The sequence below is a fragment of the Mobula hypostoma genome, chromosome 1 (assembly GCF_963921235.1).
Source record: "Mobula hypostoma chromosome 1, sMobHyp1.1, whole genome shotgun sequence".
In the NCBI taxonomy this organism is placed as follows: domain Eukaryota; kingdom Metazoa; phylum Chordata; class Chondrichthyes; order Myliobatiformes; family Myliobatidae; genus Mobula; species Mobula hypostoma.
In genome coordinates this window covers 158,797,862-158,818,677 of record NC_086097.1, presented here as the reverse complement: position 1 = coordinate 158,818,677, position 20,816 = coordinate 158,797,862, and the positions used below count along the sequence as shown (strand labels likewise).

Below are 20,816 nucleotides of genomic sequence, written 5' to 3'. Positions count from 1 at the left end.
TCTTTTTCATGGGGTGGGGGAACTCTCATGAAATTTCTGTATTTTATAGCTACTGTATCTGGAGAAGACGAATATCAGACTTATATTGTACATGTGTACTTTGACAATAAAATGAACCTTTAAACCTTTGAAACTTATAATTGATTACAAGAATTACACAGAATATGCAGCACCAAAACAGACTGTTGGTCTTAGTTCATCTTTCCTCAACTATTAATATTATATTTGCTTTTCGTTACATTTTGTAACATTTCTTTTTCCAGCACAGCGATTCTTTTCTTATTCTCCACTGGAGTCTGCTCTTTTAAGCTCCCTTCTGTGAGCCCATTGCAAATCATACCGGCCCTACTTCTATACAATTTACCAGTGATCTACTTCTAAGTAACATAAATAAGTGGAAAATGCATAAATTTTCTAAAGAATTACAAGTAGTTTCCACAGAAGACTTGACATGACTTGAGTAGGTAGCTGTATTAGAACAATGTATTAAACTCAATGCATTTTATGCATGCTTTGAAAGGAAAACTAAAACTACATCTACGTGAATCCCTGCAGCATCCAGTGATCCTGTGATCTCTGTCTCAGAGGCTGACGGCAGAACATCTTTCAAGAGGGTGAACCCTCGCAAAGCCTCAAGCCCTGTTAATGTACCTGGTAGGGCACTAAAACCCTGCGCCAACCAACTGACAGGAGTATTCAAGGACATCCTCAATCTCTTGCTGCTGCAGGAGGAGGTTCCCACCTGCTTCAAAGGTCAACAATCATACCATTGCCCAAGAAGAACAGGGTGAGCTGCCTCAATGACTATCGCCCGGTGGCACTCACATCCCCTGTGATGAAGTGCTTTGAGAGATGGACATGGCTAGAATCAACTCCTGCCTAAGCAATGACCTGGAACTACTGCAATTGACGTATCGCCACAATTGGTCTACAGCAAATGAAACCTCACTGGTTCTCCTCTTGGTTTTGGATCACCTGGAATATAGCAATACTTACATCAGGCTGCTGTTTATTGACCACAGCTCAGCGTTCAACACAATCTTGCTCTCAGTTCGAATCAAAAAACTCTACAATCTGGGCCTCTGCACCTCTCTCTGCAACTGGGTCCTCAACTTCTTCACCAGAAAACAACATTCTGTGCATGTCTGAAATAACATCGCTTCCTTGCTGACAATCAACACTGTCGTACCTCAAGAATACTTGGTTAGTTCATTGCTCTACTCCCTCTACACCCAGGACTGTGTGGCTAGGCACAGCTCAAGTGCCATCAATAAATTCGCAGTGATGATGATGATGATGATGATGTGGTAGGCAGAAGTTCAGATGGTGATGAGCAGGTGCACAGGAGTGAGACAGAGCAGCTAGTTGAGTGCTGTTGCAGCAACTACCTTACACTCAATGTCAGTAAGACCAGGAATTGATTGTAGATTTTAGGAAGGGGAAGTTGAGGGAACACACACCAGTCCTCAAAAAGGGATCAGAAGTGAAAAGGGTGAGCAGTTTCAAGTTCCTAGCTATCTACGACTCTGCAGATCTTTCCTCGGCCTAATATAGTGATGCAATTACAAAGAAGACGCCATCAGATTTCTGAATCAATAATAAACCCATGAATGCTCCCTCAGTACTTTTTCTATCTCTTTTTGCACCACTTAATCAACTTATATTTTATATATATTTTTTATTGTAGTCTATAGTTTTTATTAATATATATTTCAATGTACTGCTGCCACAAAACAACAAATTTCACGAAATATGGCGGTGAAATCAAAGCTGCTTCTGATTGCCCATCAATTTTTCTCACAAAGAGTTGTTGGCACCTAAGCTGCCTGAGAAGGTGATGGAGGCAAGAGTAGTAACATTTAAGAGGCATTTAGACAAGCACTTGAATGACCAGGGCAAAGAGGGGAATGGAATCAATGCAGGTAAATGGAATTAGCATAGGCTAATTCAGGGGTTTCCAAACTTCTTTATGTCACGGACCAATACCATTAAGTGAGGGGTCTGTGGACCCCAGGTTGGGAACCCCTAATCTAAATAGATCCAGTGGGCGGAAAAGCCTGTTTCTACGCTGTTCATCTCCACTACTGTCTAACTTCTGATTTCTGGCTCTGGTAACAGAAAGTGCAATTCACAACATTTTACAGATGGAAAATAGGGGAAAAAAAGATTAGAGTACTCTACAAAGTGAAAGGAAGGAAAATTGCTTCTTTAAAACAATGTTAAAACAATCAAGGAACAAGTAACATATCAAGGAAGATGCTAAATCTAATAATCTAACAGTGGCACGGTTAATAGAGCTGTTACCTCACATCTCCAGTACAGTTGGCGTGATGTTTGAAAACACTCCCTATCACTGCATGAACTTCCTCCAGGTGCTCCAGTTCCCCCCACCCTCCAACATTCAAAGGATGCACATGTTGGCAGGTTAACTAGCCGTTGTAAATTGCCCCTAATCTGCAGTTGAGTTGTGAGTGAGTATTAAGGCAATGTGTGGATAATAAAATTGGATTAATAGAAAGGGGTACTTGTAGGTTGGCATGGAGTGAGTGAGTGAAAGGGCGTACTTCTGTGCTCCATGAAATGTTGTCTCCAAGAACACATCTTCAAATCTAGGCGGCTGGAGCGCCCCATGACGTCACTCAAAATTTTAGTTCTGGAATTTCATCCCTAAATCTCTCCAACTGTATTTCTTTAAGCTGTTCCTCCTTGACAAACGGTTTAATCTTCACTCCTAGTGTACCCTTTATGTACTTATATGTGTACAGAGCATTATATTTTACTGATAGTGCTGTCACTAAGTACTTCAATGTAATTTGACAACTACCATAAAAGAACCTTTTTGAATCAAGAGAATCTTCCCTGAAAATTTACATGGCATTAAAAATTAAAATGCAATTTTTTGACTCATACTACTTAGTCGATGATTCCCACAAAAATAGAAATAATTTAAAACAGGGTTCTGGGAATTCAAGTGTTCAAGTAGAGATGTCAACATAGTAGAGTTGGAACTGACAAACTTGTCTATGATGAATTACCCGTGGAAACTGGATTTGGTTGACAACATACAACTCCACAGATATTTTTAATTGCCTTGCTTTGCTGATGGTTTTATTTGTTGAGTCTGCTTTGCCAGCTCAAATAATAGGGGAATGACACTGCCCAAGTTATCTGAAGTAATCATAGGTTGCTTATTATTAAGTCATTTATCAAACCACAACACACATCAAAACAAACTGATGACTGATTAGTGCCTAAAGGTTACTTCCAAATTATAACCTTTACTTTGTTTAAATTGTGAGGAAAGGGCATGAGGTTTCAATCATTATTATTGCATGCTGCCATCTGGTTATTAGAGCACTAGTATTATTTTCCTACTCTCTTATTATTACCTCTTACAGTAACGTGTGTGAAGGTTCCTTAGATTGTCTTCCTTGTGATGCAATAACTTTTTGGATTGATTTTTTTCCCACTAAGTCTTAATCCAAATTTAGCCCCTACCCTCTCCTCGAAATCACCATTATTGCATTGTTTCCTATAAATTGCTGTGCATGATCTGGATATTACTTTATATTAACATTAAAACAGTCACTACACTTTTAAAGGGGGGAAAACTAAATGCAACCTGGAAAAAAATGCAAAGATAATATCATGCAATTTAGTTTACAAGCTTGTATTTTCACTCAAGTGAAATTAAATGACAGAAGCTACAGTGACAATAAATGAGTTGTGCACAGCTGATATTAGTATGTAATCTTACTGGTGTGAAATTGGAAATCAGTAATAAACAGTTCTGTTTAAACTAGCAGTTAATCAATCTGTTGGGATGTCTACAGTGAATAAATATATTTCTTTAGTCAATAAAGCACAAATCTCTCCAATGAGACTTGGCATAAAAAGGTGTTGCATTTGCTGATGTTGATTCAGAGGGTTAATTAATGATCATCCATAATCTGGTTCACACAGATTAGGGAAGAATTGAATTTCTTACTGCTGTGATACTTCATTTCACATTTCCTACTTGCAGAGAGTCGTATTCACCGCAAAGAGCAAACATCGCTAAACTGTGAAGAAGATAGTGTTGTCACTGTCTCAGTTTTCTTCTGTACACGCTAAGAGAGATTGCAGACCTTTCTAATACAGAGGCTAATGCCTTTTATTCAATTCTCTCTTCATTTCTAAGGCAGAAATTATCATCAGAGATCACTGGAATAATCAGAGACTATAATTTAAATGTACATATGTTGGTTGTAAAGTGTTTTGGGACTTTTGCAATATTCCCTTTACCATTGTAACAACACTGATGCGATTGTCACAACCTCCAGTTTAGTTTTTCTTTCTTTGACTTCAATGCCTATCTTTTAAAATTCTGAGTTCATTCTGATATTTTCCCCATCAATCAATTGGAAATTTTATTTCATTACACCTTCGTTCTCTATCTTGTCATTATTTGCTCTTTCACGACATCATTGGAGATTTATAAATGCAGTTTGCTATTTTCAGTTCCTTTTCCTTATATTTACATATAATTTTCTTTCTCACGGCTCAAATTCTGTTGTGTTTTGGAGGTAGTCCTTAAACACTTCAGTGCTGAAAGCTGATTACATAAATTGGAGAGAATTGATTTGTGAGACTGACAATGCAAACCGAAACAATTCAACACTTTCATAGATAAAAGTGGCAGAGTTACTGAGCTACTGTATTGAACATCACAACAAGCCACAACGTAGCATCTATTCTATCAGCTTCATCTGTGTGTGTGTGTGTGTGTGTGTGTGTGTGAGAGAGAGAGAGAGAGAGAAAAGAGAACTAAGGAAGACTTCAAGATATCCCAAAGTATTTTTCTGCCAATGAAGTGATTTTTGTGGTTATGACTGTTATAGAGGAAACATGGCGGCTAATTTGCAGATAACAAACTCCCAGATATGAGCTGTGTGATAATCTGTGTTATTTAATTCATACTTCATAATTCATAAAGCAGATAAGCTTAGAGCATGGATCAGTACTTGGAGCTACGATGTTGTGGCCATTACAGAGACTTGGATGGTTCAGGGGCAGGAATGGTTACTTTGAGTGCCAGGCCTTTCAGTGTTTCAGAAAGGACAGGGAGAGAGGCAAAAGAGTGGCACTGCTGATCAGAGATAATGTCACAGCTGCAGAAAAGGAGGAAGTCATGGAGGAACTGTCTATGGAGTCTCTGTGGGTGGAAGTTAGGAACAGGAAGGGGTCAATAACTCTACTGGGTCTTTGTTATAGACCACTCAATAGTAACAGGGACATCAAGGAGCAGATAGGAAGACAGATTCTGGAAAAGTGTAATAATAACAGGGTTCTTGTGGTCGGAGATTTTAATTTCCCAAATATTGATTGGCATGTCCCTAGAGCAAGGGGTTTAGATGGGGTGGAGTTTGTTAGGTGTGTTCAAGAAGGTTTCTTGACACGATATGTACATAAGCCTACAAGAGGAGAGGTTGTACTTGATCTGGTATTGGGAAATGAACCTGGTCAGGTGTCAGATCTCTCAGTGGGAGAGCATTTTGGAGATAGTGATCACAATTCTATCTCCTTTACCATAGCATTGGAGAGAGATAGGATCAGACAAGTTTGGGAAGTGTTTAATTGGAATAAGGGGAAATATAATGCTATCAGGCAGGAACGTAAGCATAAATTGGAAATAGTTCTTAGGGAAATGTATGGAAGAAATGTGGCAAATGTTCAGGGGATATATGCGTGGAGTTCTGCATAGGTACGTTCCAATGAGACAGGGGAAGGGTGGTAGGGTACAGGAACCCTGGTGTACAAAGGCTGTTGTAAATCTAGTCAAGAAGAAAATAAGAGCTTATGAAAGGTTCAAAAAACCGGGTAATGATAGAGATCTAGAAGATTATAAGGCTAGCAGGAAGGAGTTTAAGAATGAAATTAGGAGAGCCAGACGAGGCCATGGGAAGGCCTTGGTGGACAGGATTCAGGAAAACCCCAAGCACCCAAGCAATTCTACAAGAATGTGAAGAGCAAGAGGAAGACGTGAGAGAATAGGACCAATTGCGTGTGACAGTGGAAAAGTGTGTCTGGAACCGAAGGAGATAGCAAAGGTACTGAATGAATACTTTGCTTCAGTATTCACTACAGAAAAGGATCTTGGCGATTGTAGGGATGACTTACAGTGGACTGAAAAGCTTGAGCATGTAGATATTAAGGAAGAGGATGTGCCAGAGCTTTTGGAAAGCATCAAATTGGATGTCACCGGGACCAGACGAGATGTACCCAAGGCTAATGTGGGAGGTGAGGGAGGAGATTGCTGAGCCTCTGGCGATGATCTTTGCATCATCAATGGAGATGGGAGAGGTTCCAGAGGACTGGTGGGTTGCGGATGCTGTTCCCTTATTCAAGAAAGAGAGTAGAGATAGCCCAGGAAATTATAGACCAGTGAGTCTTTCTTCAGTGGTTGGTAAGTTGATGGAGAAGATCCTGAGAGGCAGCATTTATGAACATTTGGAGAGGCATAATATGATTAGGAATAGTCAGCATGGCTTTGTCAAAGGCAGGTTGTGCCTTATGAGCCTGATTGAAATTTTTTAGGATATGACTAAACACGTTGATGAAGGTAAAGCAGTAGATGTAGTGTATATGGATTCCAGCAAGGCATTTGATGAGTTACCCCATGCAAGGCTTTTTGAGAAAGTAAGGAGGCATGAGATCCAAGGGGACCTTGCTTTGTGGATCCAGAATTGGCTTGCCCACAGAAGGCAAAGAGTGGTTGTAGACGGGTCATATTCTGCATGGAGATCAGTGTCCAGTGAGTGGTGTGCCTCAGGGATCCGTGGTGGGACCCTTACTCTTCATGATTTTCATAAATGACCTGGATGAGGAATTGGAGAGATGGGTTAGTAAATTTGCTGACGACACAAAGGTTGGGTGTGTTGTGGATAGTGTAGTGGGCTGTCAGGGATTACAGTGGGGCATTGATAGGATGCAAAGCTGGACTGAGAAGTGACAGATGGAGTTCAGCCCAGATAAGTGTGAGGTGGTTCATTTTGGTATGTCAAATATGATGGCAGAATATAGCATTAATGGTAAGACCCTTGGCTGTGTGGAGGATCAGAGGGATCTTAGGGTCCGAGTCCATAGGACACTCAAAGCTGCTGCACAGGTTGACTCTATAGTTAAGAAAGCACACGGTGCATTGACCTTCAGCCGAGAGGTAATATTGCAGCTATTTAGCCCCCTGGTCAGACCTCACTTGGAGTACTGTGCTCAGTTCTTGTCGCCTCACTATAGGAGGGATGTGGAAACCATAGAAAGGGTGCAGAGGAGATTTACAAGGATGTTGCCTGGATTGGGGAGCACGCCATATTAGAATAGGTTGAGTAAACTTGGCCTTTTCTCCTTGGAGCAATGGAGGATGAAAGGTGACCTGATAGAGTGGTATAAGATGATCAGAGGCATTGATCATGTGGATTGTCAGAGGTTTTTCGCAGTGCTGAAAAGGCTAGCACGAGAGGGCACAGTTTTAAGGTTCTTGGATGTAGGTACAGAGGAGATGATGTCAGGGGTTTGTTCTTTACGCAGAGAGTGGTGAGTGCGTGGAATGGGCTGCCTGAGACGGTGGTGGAGGCGGATACAATAGCGTCTTTTAAGAGACTCCAGGATAGGTACATGGAGCTCAGGAAAATTGAGGGCTATGAGTAACCCTAGGTAATTTCCAAGGTAAGGACATGTTTGGCACAGCTTTGTGGGCCGAAGGGCTTGTATTGTGCTGTAGGGTTTCTATGTTTCTCTGTTTCGATGATGGCCAGCATATTGTGAAAGGGTAGCAGAGATACAAACCTGTCACTAAATCAATAGACAAAAGAAATCTGGTAAGAGCACCATATTTTCCATCTGATCACCTAATTTTTAGACAACCCCAACACTTAAAAAATGAGGTATTGAGTATATCATTTAAATCATTCTTTTGATTTGAGCCAGAATTTTTCCTTTTCTTACAGAAGGGTTTATGTGATGATCAAGAATACAGAACACTGCAGAGTAGCAAAATACACCATAGCATTGAACAAATGACATCAAGGTCTAGATGGAAAGAATATGGCAATTTCCATGGATATTTCATAAGAACATGAGTTAAAGTATTGTTCAACGTAGTGAATTGTGTTTCAACTCAGGGAGGGGATAGAATGGTTGAAGATTGTACTGAATGAAGTTGGATTGAAGAGGAAAGATCACAGGAACATTTAGTAGAATATGTAAAGATCTAGTGTTATGTAACCGGCAACAATGAATATTAATCGAGACAGGTTTTATGAAAACAACCAAACATTTATTAAACACATATAAGCGATAAGGGAAAAAAAAACACAAAGGAAAACTTTAACCGGAGGTTAAACAGGTACGCAGTCGTTCATCAACTCCACTCAGCTCTGGTTCTTAAAGCGTTAAATGCGAAAACAGTTCTTGAAGTGATACAGTCAGCTATAGTTCTTAAAGCAATAACTTCAAAAGTCCAACAGTTTTACACATTCAATTGGGAGAGACTTCTCTGGAGAAGGATTTCTTCACAGATGCACTTTTACTGCCGGTTCTGTCCACAAGATTCCCAATGCCGAAAATGAACAGTTTAAATCAACTGACCTTAAATTCCTTTTAGAGAGAGAGCCTTTGTGCATGAACTCATTGCGCTATTGCAAGAATTATCTTAATGCAGCTTCTCTTCAACGAAGACTCAATAAGGTCGATCCTTTATCAAACTGCCCAAACGATGCCGACTTCTCTCGATCCTTCACTTCGATGAATTCTTCACTCTCCCTTCAAAACTGTCGGAATTGAGTAAGTTGGCACTTCCAGCCACAAATTTCCAGTCCAAATGCCATATCTTGTAAGAGAACGCACCTTCCGTTTTAAAAATGAAACTGCATCCCAAAAACAAACACGCAACAGAAACGGAGGCACAACACATTCTACCTGGAAATCTACAAACTCAATAACCTACTGCGTCACCTGAGTTGACCCTTATATAGTCACGGGGGCACATGTCATCACGTGACCTCACATTGGCAGGAAAATCACATCAGGTGACCTTCAAAAGACCATTATATCATTCTCACAAAACGATCTCCTTGAGCATGTAACACTAGATATGCAACATGCTTTACGGAAGCATCCACCGTCAGAGGGATACTTTTAAAAATCAGTAACCATTATAATATTGCAAAATGCAACAACCATTGGCAAGGGACCACAACTATTAAGGTTAAAATTACTGATCAACCTGAGTTCAGTTCTCTGCTTAAGAAATTAACAATGGTATGACCATTGACAGATGTGATCAAAGGTTGCAGGTGGTGGCTTAGCTTAATGCTTAAAAGAGATATGAAGAAGATGGCACCAGCGTATGATGTGAACATCGATGACATCCTTCATGAAACTACTATTTATACTGCTTTTTCTTTCAGATATGACTCTACTACTAAGCTGCATCGATTGAAACCGGTGATTTACATTTTTATGGTGTGTTTTCAGGCCGATTGAGCACTCTAGTGCTTTGTTATCTGCAAGGGAGTTCGGTGTGGTTTGGCCCCTGGAGACCAAGAAATTTGGAGCCCATGATTGACGACATTTCTAGCCAATCAAAGTGTCGAGCAAGATTGAAAGCAATTAGGATGAGAATGGAAGGCAAGCAGGTATTCAGGGCTGTCTGCCTGCATGCGACCGGTCTCTCTCTCTCCCTCTTGCTCTTGGCTGCCGGAGGATGGTGCCTGCGTTTCATCGATCTCTCTTTCCCTTTCATCCGCTGCTGCCGGAGCATGGTGCTGGAGTCTTTGGTTTTGGGCAAGGTTTAATTGATGTGGTTTGTGAATTGGACTCTGCAGTTCATGTTATATGTGTTTCTGGTTTCTGGTTTCTCCTTTATTTTTGTTATTTTGTGTGATTTTAATCAGGGTGGGCCGGCACTATGGACTGCAGTCAATAAAAAATAGAACTGAACTGCACTAAACTGAATATTCTAGACTGATTTATGGACTCTGCGTTTCAATGTTTTATGTTTTGTGTGTTTTGTGCTCGTATTTTGTTATTTACGTGATTTATTCTCTTTTCCTTGTAATTTATTTTTTATTGAAGTTCATCATCAAACAAACATTTCCATCAGATGTATTTCAGATATTGTACATATATATCATATAATCATATTTGCCATGAATCTTCACATAATATTTATCTGTGGTATACACCTATAGAAAAGAGGGGAAAAGAAAGAACAAGCAAAAGGAGAAAACTACGTACAAGTGGGGAGTGATCTTCTTTTTACAACATATTCATTGATTTGTGAGAATAAATTTAGGCCTATGAGGTGTTATGTAATTGAACCATTTTTCCCAGTATGAATCAAATTGTTCCAGCTTATGATTAACAGATTCCATTATCTTCTCCATTTTGTAAATGTCCATTGTAATTTCCATCTATGCATTTAAATTTTGGCTCTCCTGTGATAACCATTTCCTGGTAAGTGTCTTTTTACCAGCCACCAGCAGTATATTCATTAAATATTTATCTCTTTTCAACCATTCTTGAGGTACATACCCAAAATATATGGTCTTATTTTCTAAGGGTATTTCACATTTAAAAATGTCTTGTAGGGCATTGTGTGTCCCACTCCAATAGTCTATGATAATGGGGCAATCCCAGAAAATATGATAATAGTTTGCATTTTGATTTCCACAATTTCTCCAGCAAACAGGGAGGTTACTATCACAATGGGATTTCTGAGAGGGTGCAATAAAATATCTTATCAAGTTTTTCCATCCAATCTCCCTCCAGTGTAGGGTGTTTGATGTTTTCTTTGAATGTGTTCCATAGTGTTACTTTGTTTTTTTGCTGTCTGTGGGAAGAAGCACCTCAGGGTTGTATGCTATATATACACTTTGACAATAAATGTTCACTAAACCTTTGAGAGAAAGAAAGCTGGCAACACAAGAATGACATTAAACTTCAAAAAGCACTGCACACTAAAGAAGCAAAGATATAATGATGTTCTCCTTATACTTAACCAGGCTGTTGTCAAGGATATTTAGGGGAGAACTATCTCCGCTCCGTGCGGTGACATTGTAATCATGCTTAGACCATGTACTGCAGACTAAAGGAACTCAGTGTGTCTACTCTGATTATTGTCAAAGCTTTGCAGCTGAAGCACAAAAGATCAGAAATGATATTTAAATAGCTGACAGCAAATGTTCATCGTGAACCTAGACACTTCAGCTTAATTTCTGCCTGATTCAAGTTTTGTATTCAGTGAACCTGATACTGAACCCTGAAATCTTGATAAATACATGGAAAGAGCTATATGCCCCAGAAATATTTTTGTGCCTTAAGATGTATTATACTGGCACTAGATATTGCATTGTGCGAGGTCACTGACAGCCAAATTTCATCATTCACAAAGTCCACAGTGTCACGATCAATAGAAAACCCTTGGATAGCATTGCAAAGTCAGTGAATGAACACAGGTTTACTGTACATCACATGCAGGGTGGTAGAGGTACTGAATGTGGGGTTAAGGGCATTGAAGGATGGAGAGGCATCAGGGAAGGGAAAAATAGGTTGATAGAGTCAGAGCTGACAGAAAACAGAACAAAAGACTGGTGCCTGAAAGACATCTGCAGGGATATGGGTATTGGAATGAACACTAAGCAAATTGCTTAAAACCATACTTAGACTTATAGAGCAACACACATAAAATGCTAGAGAAACTCAGCAGGCTAGGCAGCATCTGTGGAAAAGAGCAAGCAATTGACTTTTTGGGCCAAGAACCTTCATCAGCTCTTTGCAGTCCTGATGAAGGGTCTCAGGCCAAAACGTTGACAGTTTACTCTTTTCCATAGATGCTGCCTGGGATGAGTTCCTCCAGCATTGTGTGTGTGTTGCCTTGGATTTCCAGCATCTGCAGACTTTATTGTGTTCTTAGACTCAGAATCATACAACACTGAAACAGGCCCTTCACTCATCTGGTCCATGCTGACCCTCTCTGCCTCTAATCCCTTAAAGAGGACTAGCTCATGGCCCGCTGGCTTCTTCCTCCTGTAGTTGATAATCAGCTCCTATATTTTGCTGTCACTGAGTGAGAATTAGTCCTATTTGCCCGTGTTTGGTCCTTGTGCAAGTAATCAATGACATGCTCTCTGTGCAGTAGAACATGTAGCCTTGCATTCTTATTTCTGGTGTCAGCTCTCCAGATAAATCCTGTTCCTGTATAAGGGCCTTGAATGCACAGAATATACTTGGGAAAATTGGCAAGAATGATATGTATGGTTTGAATTTCCAAGAGGGAGCTATTCATGTACACAGTTGCTATTTATATTTGATTCAGCCTGAAGTGACAAGGGATTTACATAGTAAACCATAAACTGAAGGGGCTGTTTAAACTGGTGAAATTATTCAGGTTGTCAGGGAAAGGAGTGAGCGACAAACATGCCTGAAATGGACAGTAGGAAATGCAGATGCTTTTAAAAGTGTGATATCACCAGCCAAAACACTGGGGGGATTCAACTGGCTGTAAAGCCAGACGGGTTTGAAGAGAGGCCTGGTTAGGTTAGGAGGCTGTATCACCAAAGAAACAATTTGCAGTAGGAGGCAAGTTATTAAGGGGAGCTTTCAGATGGGTCTTAATGTTGGGAAGGGGAGGAGAGACATAAATGATTCAGACCTTCTCACTAAATTTTCAGATTAGACAAAGGCACAATTACTATTCCATTCAGGCCAGAGTTAAAATTGCAAGTAGAGATCTATAGGAACATTTGCTAATCACTCAGAAGAGCTGATTAAAATCAGAATTGGAATTATACTGACTGGAATTGAGGAAATTACTTTAGGTAATGCTGTCATTCATGAAATACAGTACCCACCAAGCAGAAATGGTTAAATGCTAGTGCAACAACCCATGTCCTCTTCCTATTAATTGTTCAGACTGACATTAGACACAGGTACATCAATCAATAAATCTAAACCTTGCAATCACCAGTGATGATCAATGGTCCCACTTGCAATATCTTACCTCAATCTGCAATAATGCCTCCTCTCGTTGTTTTATCGATTCAACTTCATCCTCTGTGACCTCTGAAAGGAAAGCCTGGCTCTGGGCCTGCCCACGATCTGAAGGTTCAGCTGTGGCCTGCCATTTACTGTGGCCTCTGCCAAGGAACTCATCTTCATCACTAACTTCTGTAAAGGGATTCTCGGCAATCTGCAATAAGGAGAATTCCATTAAATATCGAAGTTTTAAACATAAATACAGATAGAACCATGCAACAGATACTGTTAAGACTGCCAAATTGACAAGCTAAAACTTCCACGCAGCATACATTGTATTATTTATGAACAAAATGAATTTATTGACAAACAACAGGAATTCTGCAGATGCTAGAAATTCAAGCAACACACATCAAAGTTGCTGGTGAACGCAGCAGGCCAGGCAGCATCTCTAGGAAGAGGTGCAGTCAACGTTTCATGCCGAGACCCTTTGTCAGGATTCATTGACAGTTGTGATTTCACATTTAACATGACTGGTTTCTCAAGAATCACAGTGATGAATATCTCCATGAGGATTCTGAGTGTCTTCTGTTCAATAAGACAATTATCTAGTAGATTTAATGGTATAGTTCCATAAGTCATGGGCGTATAAATCAGACTTACTTATGGCAAGAACTGAATATTAGGCTCCGCACACTCAATCTCTCATTTAGAACACAGGACATAGAACTTAGAACAGTACAGCACAGGGACAGGCCTTTTGGTCCACAATGTTGTGCCAAACCAATTAAATTAATGATCAAATGGCCAAATAAACTTATCCCTTCTGTCTATACAATGGTCATATCCTACCATTTCCCTCACATTCTTGTGCCTATCTAGGCATCCCTTAAAAGTCCCTAAAGTATCTAAATCCACCACACCTCCAGGCAGCACATTCCAGGCACCACTACTCTCTATGTAAAATACTTGCCCCTCACTGCTCCTTTGAACGTACCCCCTCTTACTTTAAGTGCATGTCCACTGGTATTAGACATACCAAATTTCAGAAAAAGATACTATCTGTCTGCTCTATCTATACCTCTCACAATCCCATAAACCTTTATCAGATCTCCCCTCAGTCTCTGCATTCCAGAGAAAACAACCCAAGTTTGTCCAAACTCTCGTTATAGCACATGCCCTCTAATCCAGACAACATCCTGGTAAACCTCTTCTGCATCCTCCCCAGAGTCTGGGGTGACTCTATGCCTCGACTAGTAAAGGCAAGCATTCCATCTGCCTTGTTAACCATCCTATCAACCTGTGTAGCCACTTTCAGAGAGTTATGAACTTAGAACCCAAAATCCCTCTGCTCATCAACACTGCTAAGGGTCTTGCCCTTAACAGTGTATTTCTCTTTATATTTGACTTAACAAGTGCAACAGTTCACATTTGGCCAGGTTAAACTCTATCTGCCATTTCACCACCCATATCTGCAAATGATCTATAATCCACTATATCCTTTGCCAGTCTTCTGTGCTATCCACACCACCATGAATCTTTGTAATATCTGAAAACTCACTAACCCACCAATGTACAATATGATCCAGGTCATTTATATACATCAGAAACGGCAGAGGTCCAGTACAGATCCCTGTGGAACACCAGTAGTCACAATGGTGATTATTTGCTTCAACAAACTGATTGAAGGTGCCAGCCGATCCAAGGCTGGAAATGAATTATTTTAGTCAGTGAAAAAAAAGCAAAAAACTCCATTTCCTCCCATATCTCTGAAAATACTGGTAGATTAATTTCCAACTTGAAGTTATCCCCTGCTGTAGGTTAATGGCAAATAAAATGAACTGCAGACTCCCTGTATGCACAAGAGAATACAGATGCTGTAATCTGGATTGAAAACAAAAGAAGCTATTCAGTGGGTCAGTTCAGATGAAGGTCTTTACCAGAAACATCGACTGCACATTCCCCTCCATGGGTGCTGCCCGACACAGTGGCTTCCTCCAGCAGTTCATTTTATTTTGCTACAGAACCTCTGTAGCTGCTTCAGATTCTGCTCCAAAACTCGACGCCAATCCCCTCACAATATCTGCACTTGTAAAACCTGCCAGTTTTACTACTCCAGCTAAGGTGGGTGACGTGAAGCATTTGCTACTCAAAGTATATGTCTGAAATAGATGGTGACATTTCATAGTTTGACTTGATTATATAAAGGGAATTACAGAGGCATGAGAGAGGATTTTGATCAGGTGGGTTGGAGGAGGATACTGGCGGGGATGACGGCAGTGCAGAGATGGTTGAAGTTTTTGGGAATTGTTCACAAGACGCAGGATAGATACGTCCCACAAAAAAAGTAGTTCTCAAATGGCAGGGGTAGGCAACTGTGGCTGACAAGGGAAGTTAAGGACTGCATAAAAGCCAAGGAAAAGGCAAATTTGGTAGCAAAAGTGAGTGGAAAGTTGGATGATTGGGAAGCTTTTAAAATCTAAAAAAGGCTACTAAAAAAGGCTATAAGAAGGGAAAAGGTGAAATACTAGCTAGTAACATAAAACAGGATACTAGATGTTTTTTCAGTTATATAAAGAGTAAAAGGGAGTTGATACAGTATTTGGACAACTGGAAAATGATGCTGGTGAGGTAGTAATGGGGAACAAAGAAATGGCAGATGAATTTAATGGGTACTTTGCATCAGTCTTCACTGTGGAAGACACTAGCAGTGTACCAGAAGTCCGTGAGTGCCAAGGAGCAGGAGAGAGTGTCATTGCTATTACAAGGGAAAAAGTGCTAGGCAAACTGAAAAACCATGGACCAGATGACTACATCTCAGAGTGCTGAGAGAAATAACTGATGAATTGGTCATGATCTTTCAAGAACCACTTAATTCCTGGAGGACTGGAAGATTGCAAATGTTGCTCCACTCTTTAAGAAGGGAGAAAGGCAAAAAAAAAGGAAATTATAGCCCAGTTAGCCTAACCTTAGTGGTTGGGAAAGTGTTGAAGTCTATTATTAAGGATGAGGTTTTGGGGTACTCGAAGACCAATGATAAAATAAGTCAAAGTTATCATAGTTTCTGTGAAGGGAAATCTTGCCTGACAAATCAGTTCGAGTTCTTTGAGGAATTAACAAGCAGGGTGGACAAAGGGGAATCAGTGGACGTCATTTACTTGGATTTTCAGAAGGCATTTGATAAGGAGCCAAACATGAGGCTGCTTAACAAGATAAAATACTACGACATTACAGAAAGGATACTGGCATGGATAGAAGAATGGCCGACAGGCAGGAGGCACCGCGTAGGAACAAAGGAGGCCTTTTCTGGTTGGCTGCCAGTGTCTAGTTGTGTTCCTCAGGGATCACTACTTTTCACATTACTTGTCAATGATTTGGATAATGGAATTGATGGCTTTGTGACAAAATTTGTGGATGATATGAAGATAAGTGGTGGGGTAGGTATTGCTGAGGAAGCAATGTGATTGCAGCAGGACTTTGACAAATTGGAAGAATGGGCAAAAACTGGCAGATTCCCATTAGCCATTAGTGATACAGTGTTGCAAAATGTATGATAATGCATTTTGGTAAAAGCAACAATAGTGTAGACTATTATCTAAATGGGGAGAAGCTTCAAACATCAGAGGTGCAGAAGGACTTAGGAATCCTCGTGTAAGACTCCTAGAAGGTTAATTTACAGGTTGAGACTGTGGTAAAGAAGGCAAATGCAATGTTGGCATTTATATCAAGGGGAATAGAATATAAAAATAAGGAGATAATGCTGAACCTTTATGAGACATTAGTCAGGCCGTAGTTGGAGTATCGTCAGCAGTTTTGGGCCCCACATCTCAGAAGGGATGTGTTGTCATTGGAGAGAGTCCAGAGGAGGTTTATGAGGATGATTCCGGGAATGAAGGGTTTAACATATGAGGAGCGTTTGGCAGCTTTGGACCTGTACTCACTGGAAATTAGAAGAATGTGGGGGGATCTCATTTGAAACTTACCAAATATTGAAACAACTAGATAGGGTGGATGTGGACAGGATGCTTTCTATGGTGGAGTTATCCAAAACTAGAGGGCACAGCCTCAAAATTGAGGGGTGACCTTTTAGAACAGAGGTAAGGAGGAACTTTTTTCAGCCAGAGAGTAATGAATCTGTGGAATGCTCTGCCACAGACCACAGTGGAGGCCAAGTCCGTGGTTTTTTTTAAGGTGGAAGTTGAGTTTCCTGGTCAGTCAGGGGATCAAAGGATATGGTGAGAATGCAGATGTATGGGGTTGAGTGGGATCCAGGATCAGCCATGATGAAATGGCGGAACAGACTTGATTTGCTGAATGGCCTAATTCTGCTCCTTTGTCTTATGGTCTTAATATCTTTAAACACCTTCAATGCCACTCTAAGCTTAAAACAGCAAAAATGCATAATTAACTCTGTTTATCATATGTGTAACTTAATACCTTCCTGTTTATTACATGAAGAGTTAAACAACAAACCTCTGTTTTCCATTTTTTCCCTAACTAAGACTGTAGTGTGAATTCAGTAATTCATTAGGGTGACTCTAATCATGTCCATTTTTCACAGACAGCATATACTGAAATGATCAGAGGTGAAAGGAGCTGTTGTGAACCCCGCTCGAAGCCTGGGGTCAGAGATCAATTAAGTTCTAGGGATCCGGTAAATAACAAGGATTGGAGTCCTTGAACCTAACTGGGCCAGGGGCCACCAGTGAACTGCCTGATGTAGTTGAAAGTTGTCAGGTTAGATCAGGGACTGTACCGTTGACAGGGCCGATGAGGGGGACTGGATACTGGCGTGACTTTTAGCAGGTGAGATAGGTGTCCAAAGGACAAAGAGGAATTATTTAATGTATTTATCTATTGAGGTACAGCCTGGAATAGGCCCTTGTGCCCCTTTGAGCCACAACACCATAACCTTCGATTTAAGCCTAGCCTAATCATGGGACAATTTACAATGACCAATTAACCTACAACCAGTACGTTTGTCGAATTTGGGATGAAAAGAGAGTGGTGGAGGAAACCCATACAGTCATAGGGTGAGTGTGAAAACTCCTTACAGAAAATAGTGGGAATTGAGCCTGGATTGCTGGTACTGTAAAGTGTTATGCCAACCATTATGCTGCTGTGCCACAATGGAATTGTAGCTTGGTCCCAGCTCAGTGTGCACTACTGAAGTCTATTTGTCACAGAAATTGCCAGTAATAAGTTATTCTGAAGGAAACTTGAAAATCATTATTGCAAGAGATATAATGTCATTTTGTACATCTGATACTGAAAATGCGTCAAAAGCACAACAGTGACTCATGCTAGGAAGTAGTTAAGTATGAAAAAGCACCAAAACAGTCTGTATTGTGTTTTCTTCCATGGTAAGTAAATCTTTAATTGTCCACTGCTGAAGCAACTAGTGCTGTACAAGTTAATGCCTGTGCCAGATGTTTTATTCCAGGAGGAATAATGAGCTCCATGTCAAGAGTGCAAGCACTCCCTCTGTAGTTCAGTTGGTGTAATTGCTCTGCCTTTCTGGCACTGACTAAGTTATGCTGGCTAGATCAACCCACAAGGAAGAAGACAGCTATACAGGTTTCCATTCATATTGGCTACCATTGCTCAAAAGTGGATGGGCAATGTCTACATTTTTGTTTAATGAGCTACAAACCCAAGCTTTCTCACTCTTGGTGCTCTACACTGGAGAAAGGCCACTTGACACAGTTACCATTAACAATGTTGTTGAAGAAAAGAGAATAATCAGAAGAATTGGGCATGGGGCCAAGGTAAGCATGGGTCCATAAACTGTTTTTTTTTGGGAATCTATGCACTCGAGGCCCAGAGGAGTGAGGCAGATTTATGAAGTACACTACAATGAGGGGTATAGACAAGGGAAATACAAGCAGGCTTTTTCCACTGAGGTTGGGTGAGACTACAACTAGAGGTCATGGGCTTAGGGTGAAAGGTGAGAAGTTTAAGGGGAAAATGAGGAAAATTTCTTCACTCAGAGAGTCATGAGAGTGTGGAACGAGCTGCCAGTGCAAGTGGTGCATGCGAGCTCGATTTCAACATTTATGAGGAACTTGGATAGGTACATGGATGGTAGTGGTATGGAGGGCTATGATCCTGGTGCAGGTCGATGGAAGTAGGCAACTTAAGTTGCTCGGCACAGACTAGATGGGCAGAAGGGTCTTCTGTGCTGTGCTTTTCTATGATTCTAACACACATGTTTGCTGTATGTGACAAAAGGTTTTCATCTTATTGGCTCATGATGAAACACCTTGTGGCTTATTCTGTTTGTCAACATCAAAGTCAAGTTTATCGTCACACACACAAGTACATTATGCACAGGTATAATGAAAAACTTAACAGCAGAAACATCACAGGCACATAGCTTCATATAAGCAATATTCAAAAGGAAAACAAAAATTTTAAATAAATTAACATAATTTTTACAAGAAAAAAACAGAGTAAAAGATGTCCACTTCAATGCAAAGTGATCAGTGTGTTCATAGTGTTGCTAAACTGGAGTGTTTAGGGTTTTGTCTGTCGGTTCAAGAATTGATTAGTTGAAGGGTAAAGACAACATATTTTCTTTGATTATTCTCTCATTTCTTTCTACTTTTATCCACTGAAGTTTTTATTTTCTTTTCTTGGTTTTGTCATTCCTATTGGGAAGTTCTTACTTTCATTAGTTGTGCATTGACGGTAACATGCATGATTGTTTATAGCATCCAGCATTTGGGGATTCAGGGATGCAACAGCCCAAACCGATCCAGTGCAGCAAGTGTGGCACAGAGATCTATATGTAACAGAATGAGGCACAGCTAGTGCAACATCTGACGGGTGGTGCTAAACAGCTAGCATTATTCAAAAAAATAATCCATGGAAGAAAGTTAGGAAAAAGGAATTCATTTGGGAGCAAAGCAATATATCAGATCTGTAAATTGTTGGAATTAATCTCAAAACAAGCAGGAAGAGTTTAATTCATAAACACAAGAGATTCTGCAGATGCTGGAAATCCAGAGAAATACACAGACAAAATGCTGGAGGAACTCAGCAAATCAGGCAGCATCAATGGAAATGAATCATCAGTTGCTGTTTTGGGCCAAAAACCCTTCATCAGAACACTTTCATCAGTTGAATTGTTTCCTTTATCATTAAAATGTTTGAGCTGGTAGAGAGAGTGATAACACAATCTCCCACTGAACGATTTACGACGATACATCTGTGTCTACTAATTGTACAAAATATCACACTTGATTTTGAAATGTAGAATTTCACAGCGCCAACTCCTGAAATTTTCCTGCAGCCTACATCAAGTATTCATCCCGGGTTGCCAGCAGAGTCAGCACTGGTAATTCAGGGGTGATTTCCCATGCAATCAGCAGAGTTGGATCTTGTGCAGCTGAAAATTAGTAAGTGCCTGAAAAGGGCTCACTCTTACTGGCTTGGCAATGAATCTTGTCAAGTGAATCACTGTTAGTAGTGCCACTTAGCTGGACAAACACAATATGCCTAGGAACAAGAATAATTCCAACAATGAGTCAACTGAAGTGCAATCAGAAAGCTCTCTCAATGAATAACATTCATGGAAAAATAAACTCATGGTAGTTTGGAGAAGAGAATATACCAGATATTTTGGGTTTCATTCTATCTTTTTATGCCGATTACATTTGCAACCCTGTTACCAGGGCTTGTATACAAACTTGGCTCATTACTGAACTCGTTAGTTCACATGGCTCTGCTAACAGCCATGTGACTCAGCAGTGAGAAGGCCACCTTTCATCAGCAATAAATATCTAGGGTGGGTATGATTT

At 40.3% G+C, this 20,816-nt stretch overlaps 1 protein-coding gene across 7 annotated transcripts in view; it reads right to left on the bottom strand.

Moving 5' to 3' along the window:
- tsnare1 (T-SNARE Domain Containing 1) overlaps positions 1-20,816 on the bottom strand; it is a 1,025,035-nt gene that overhangs the window by 339,020 nt on the left and 665,199 nt on the right. For all 7 annotated transcript variants that reach the window (XM_063040571.1, XM_063040581.1, XM_063040628.1 and 4 more), the window contains one exon: positions 13,040-13,228. In XM_063040571.1, coding sequence (XP_062896641.1) covers positions 13,040-13,228 — 189 coding nt within the window. The remainder of the gene's footprint in view (positions 1-13,039; positions 13,229-20,816) is intronic.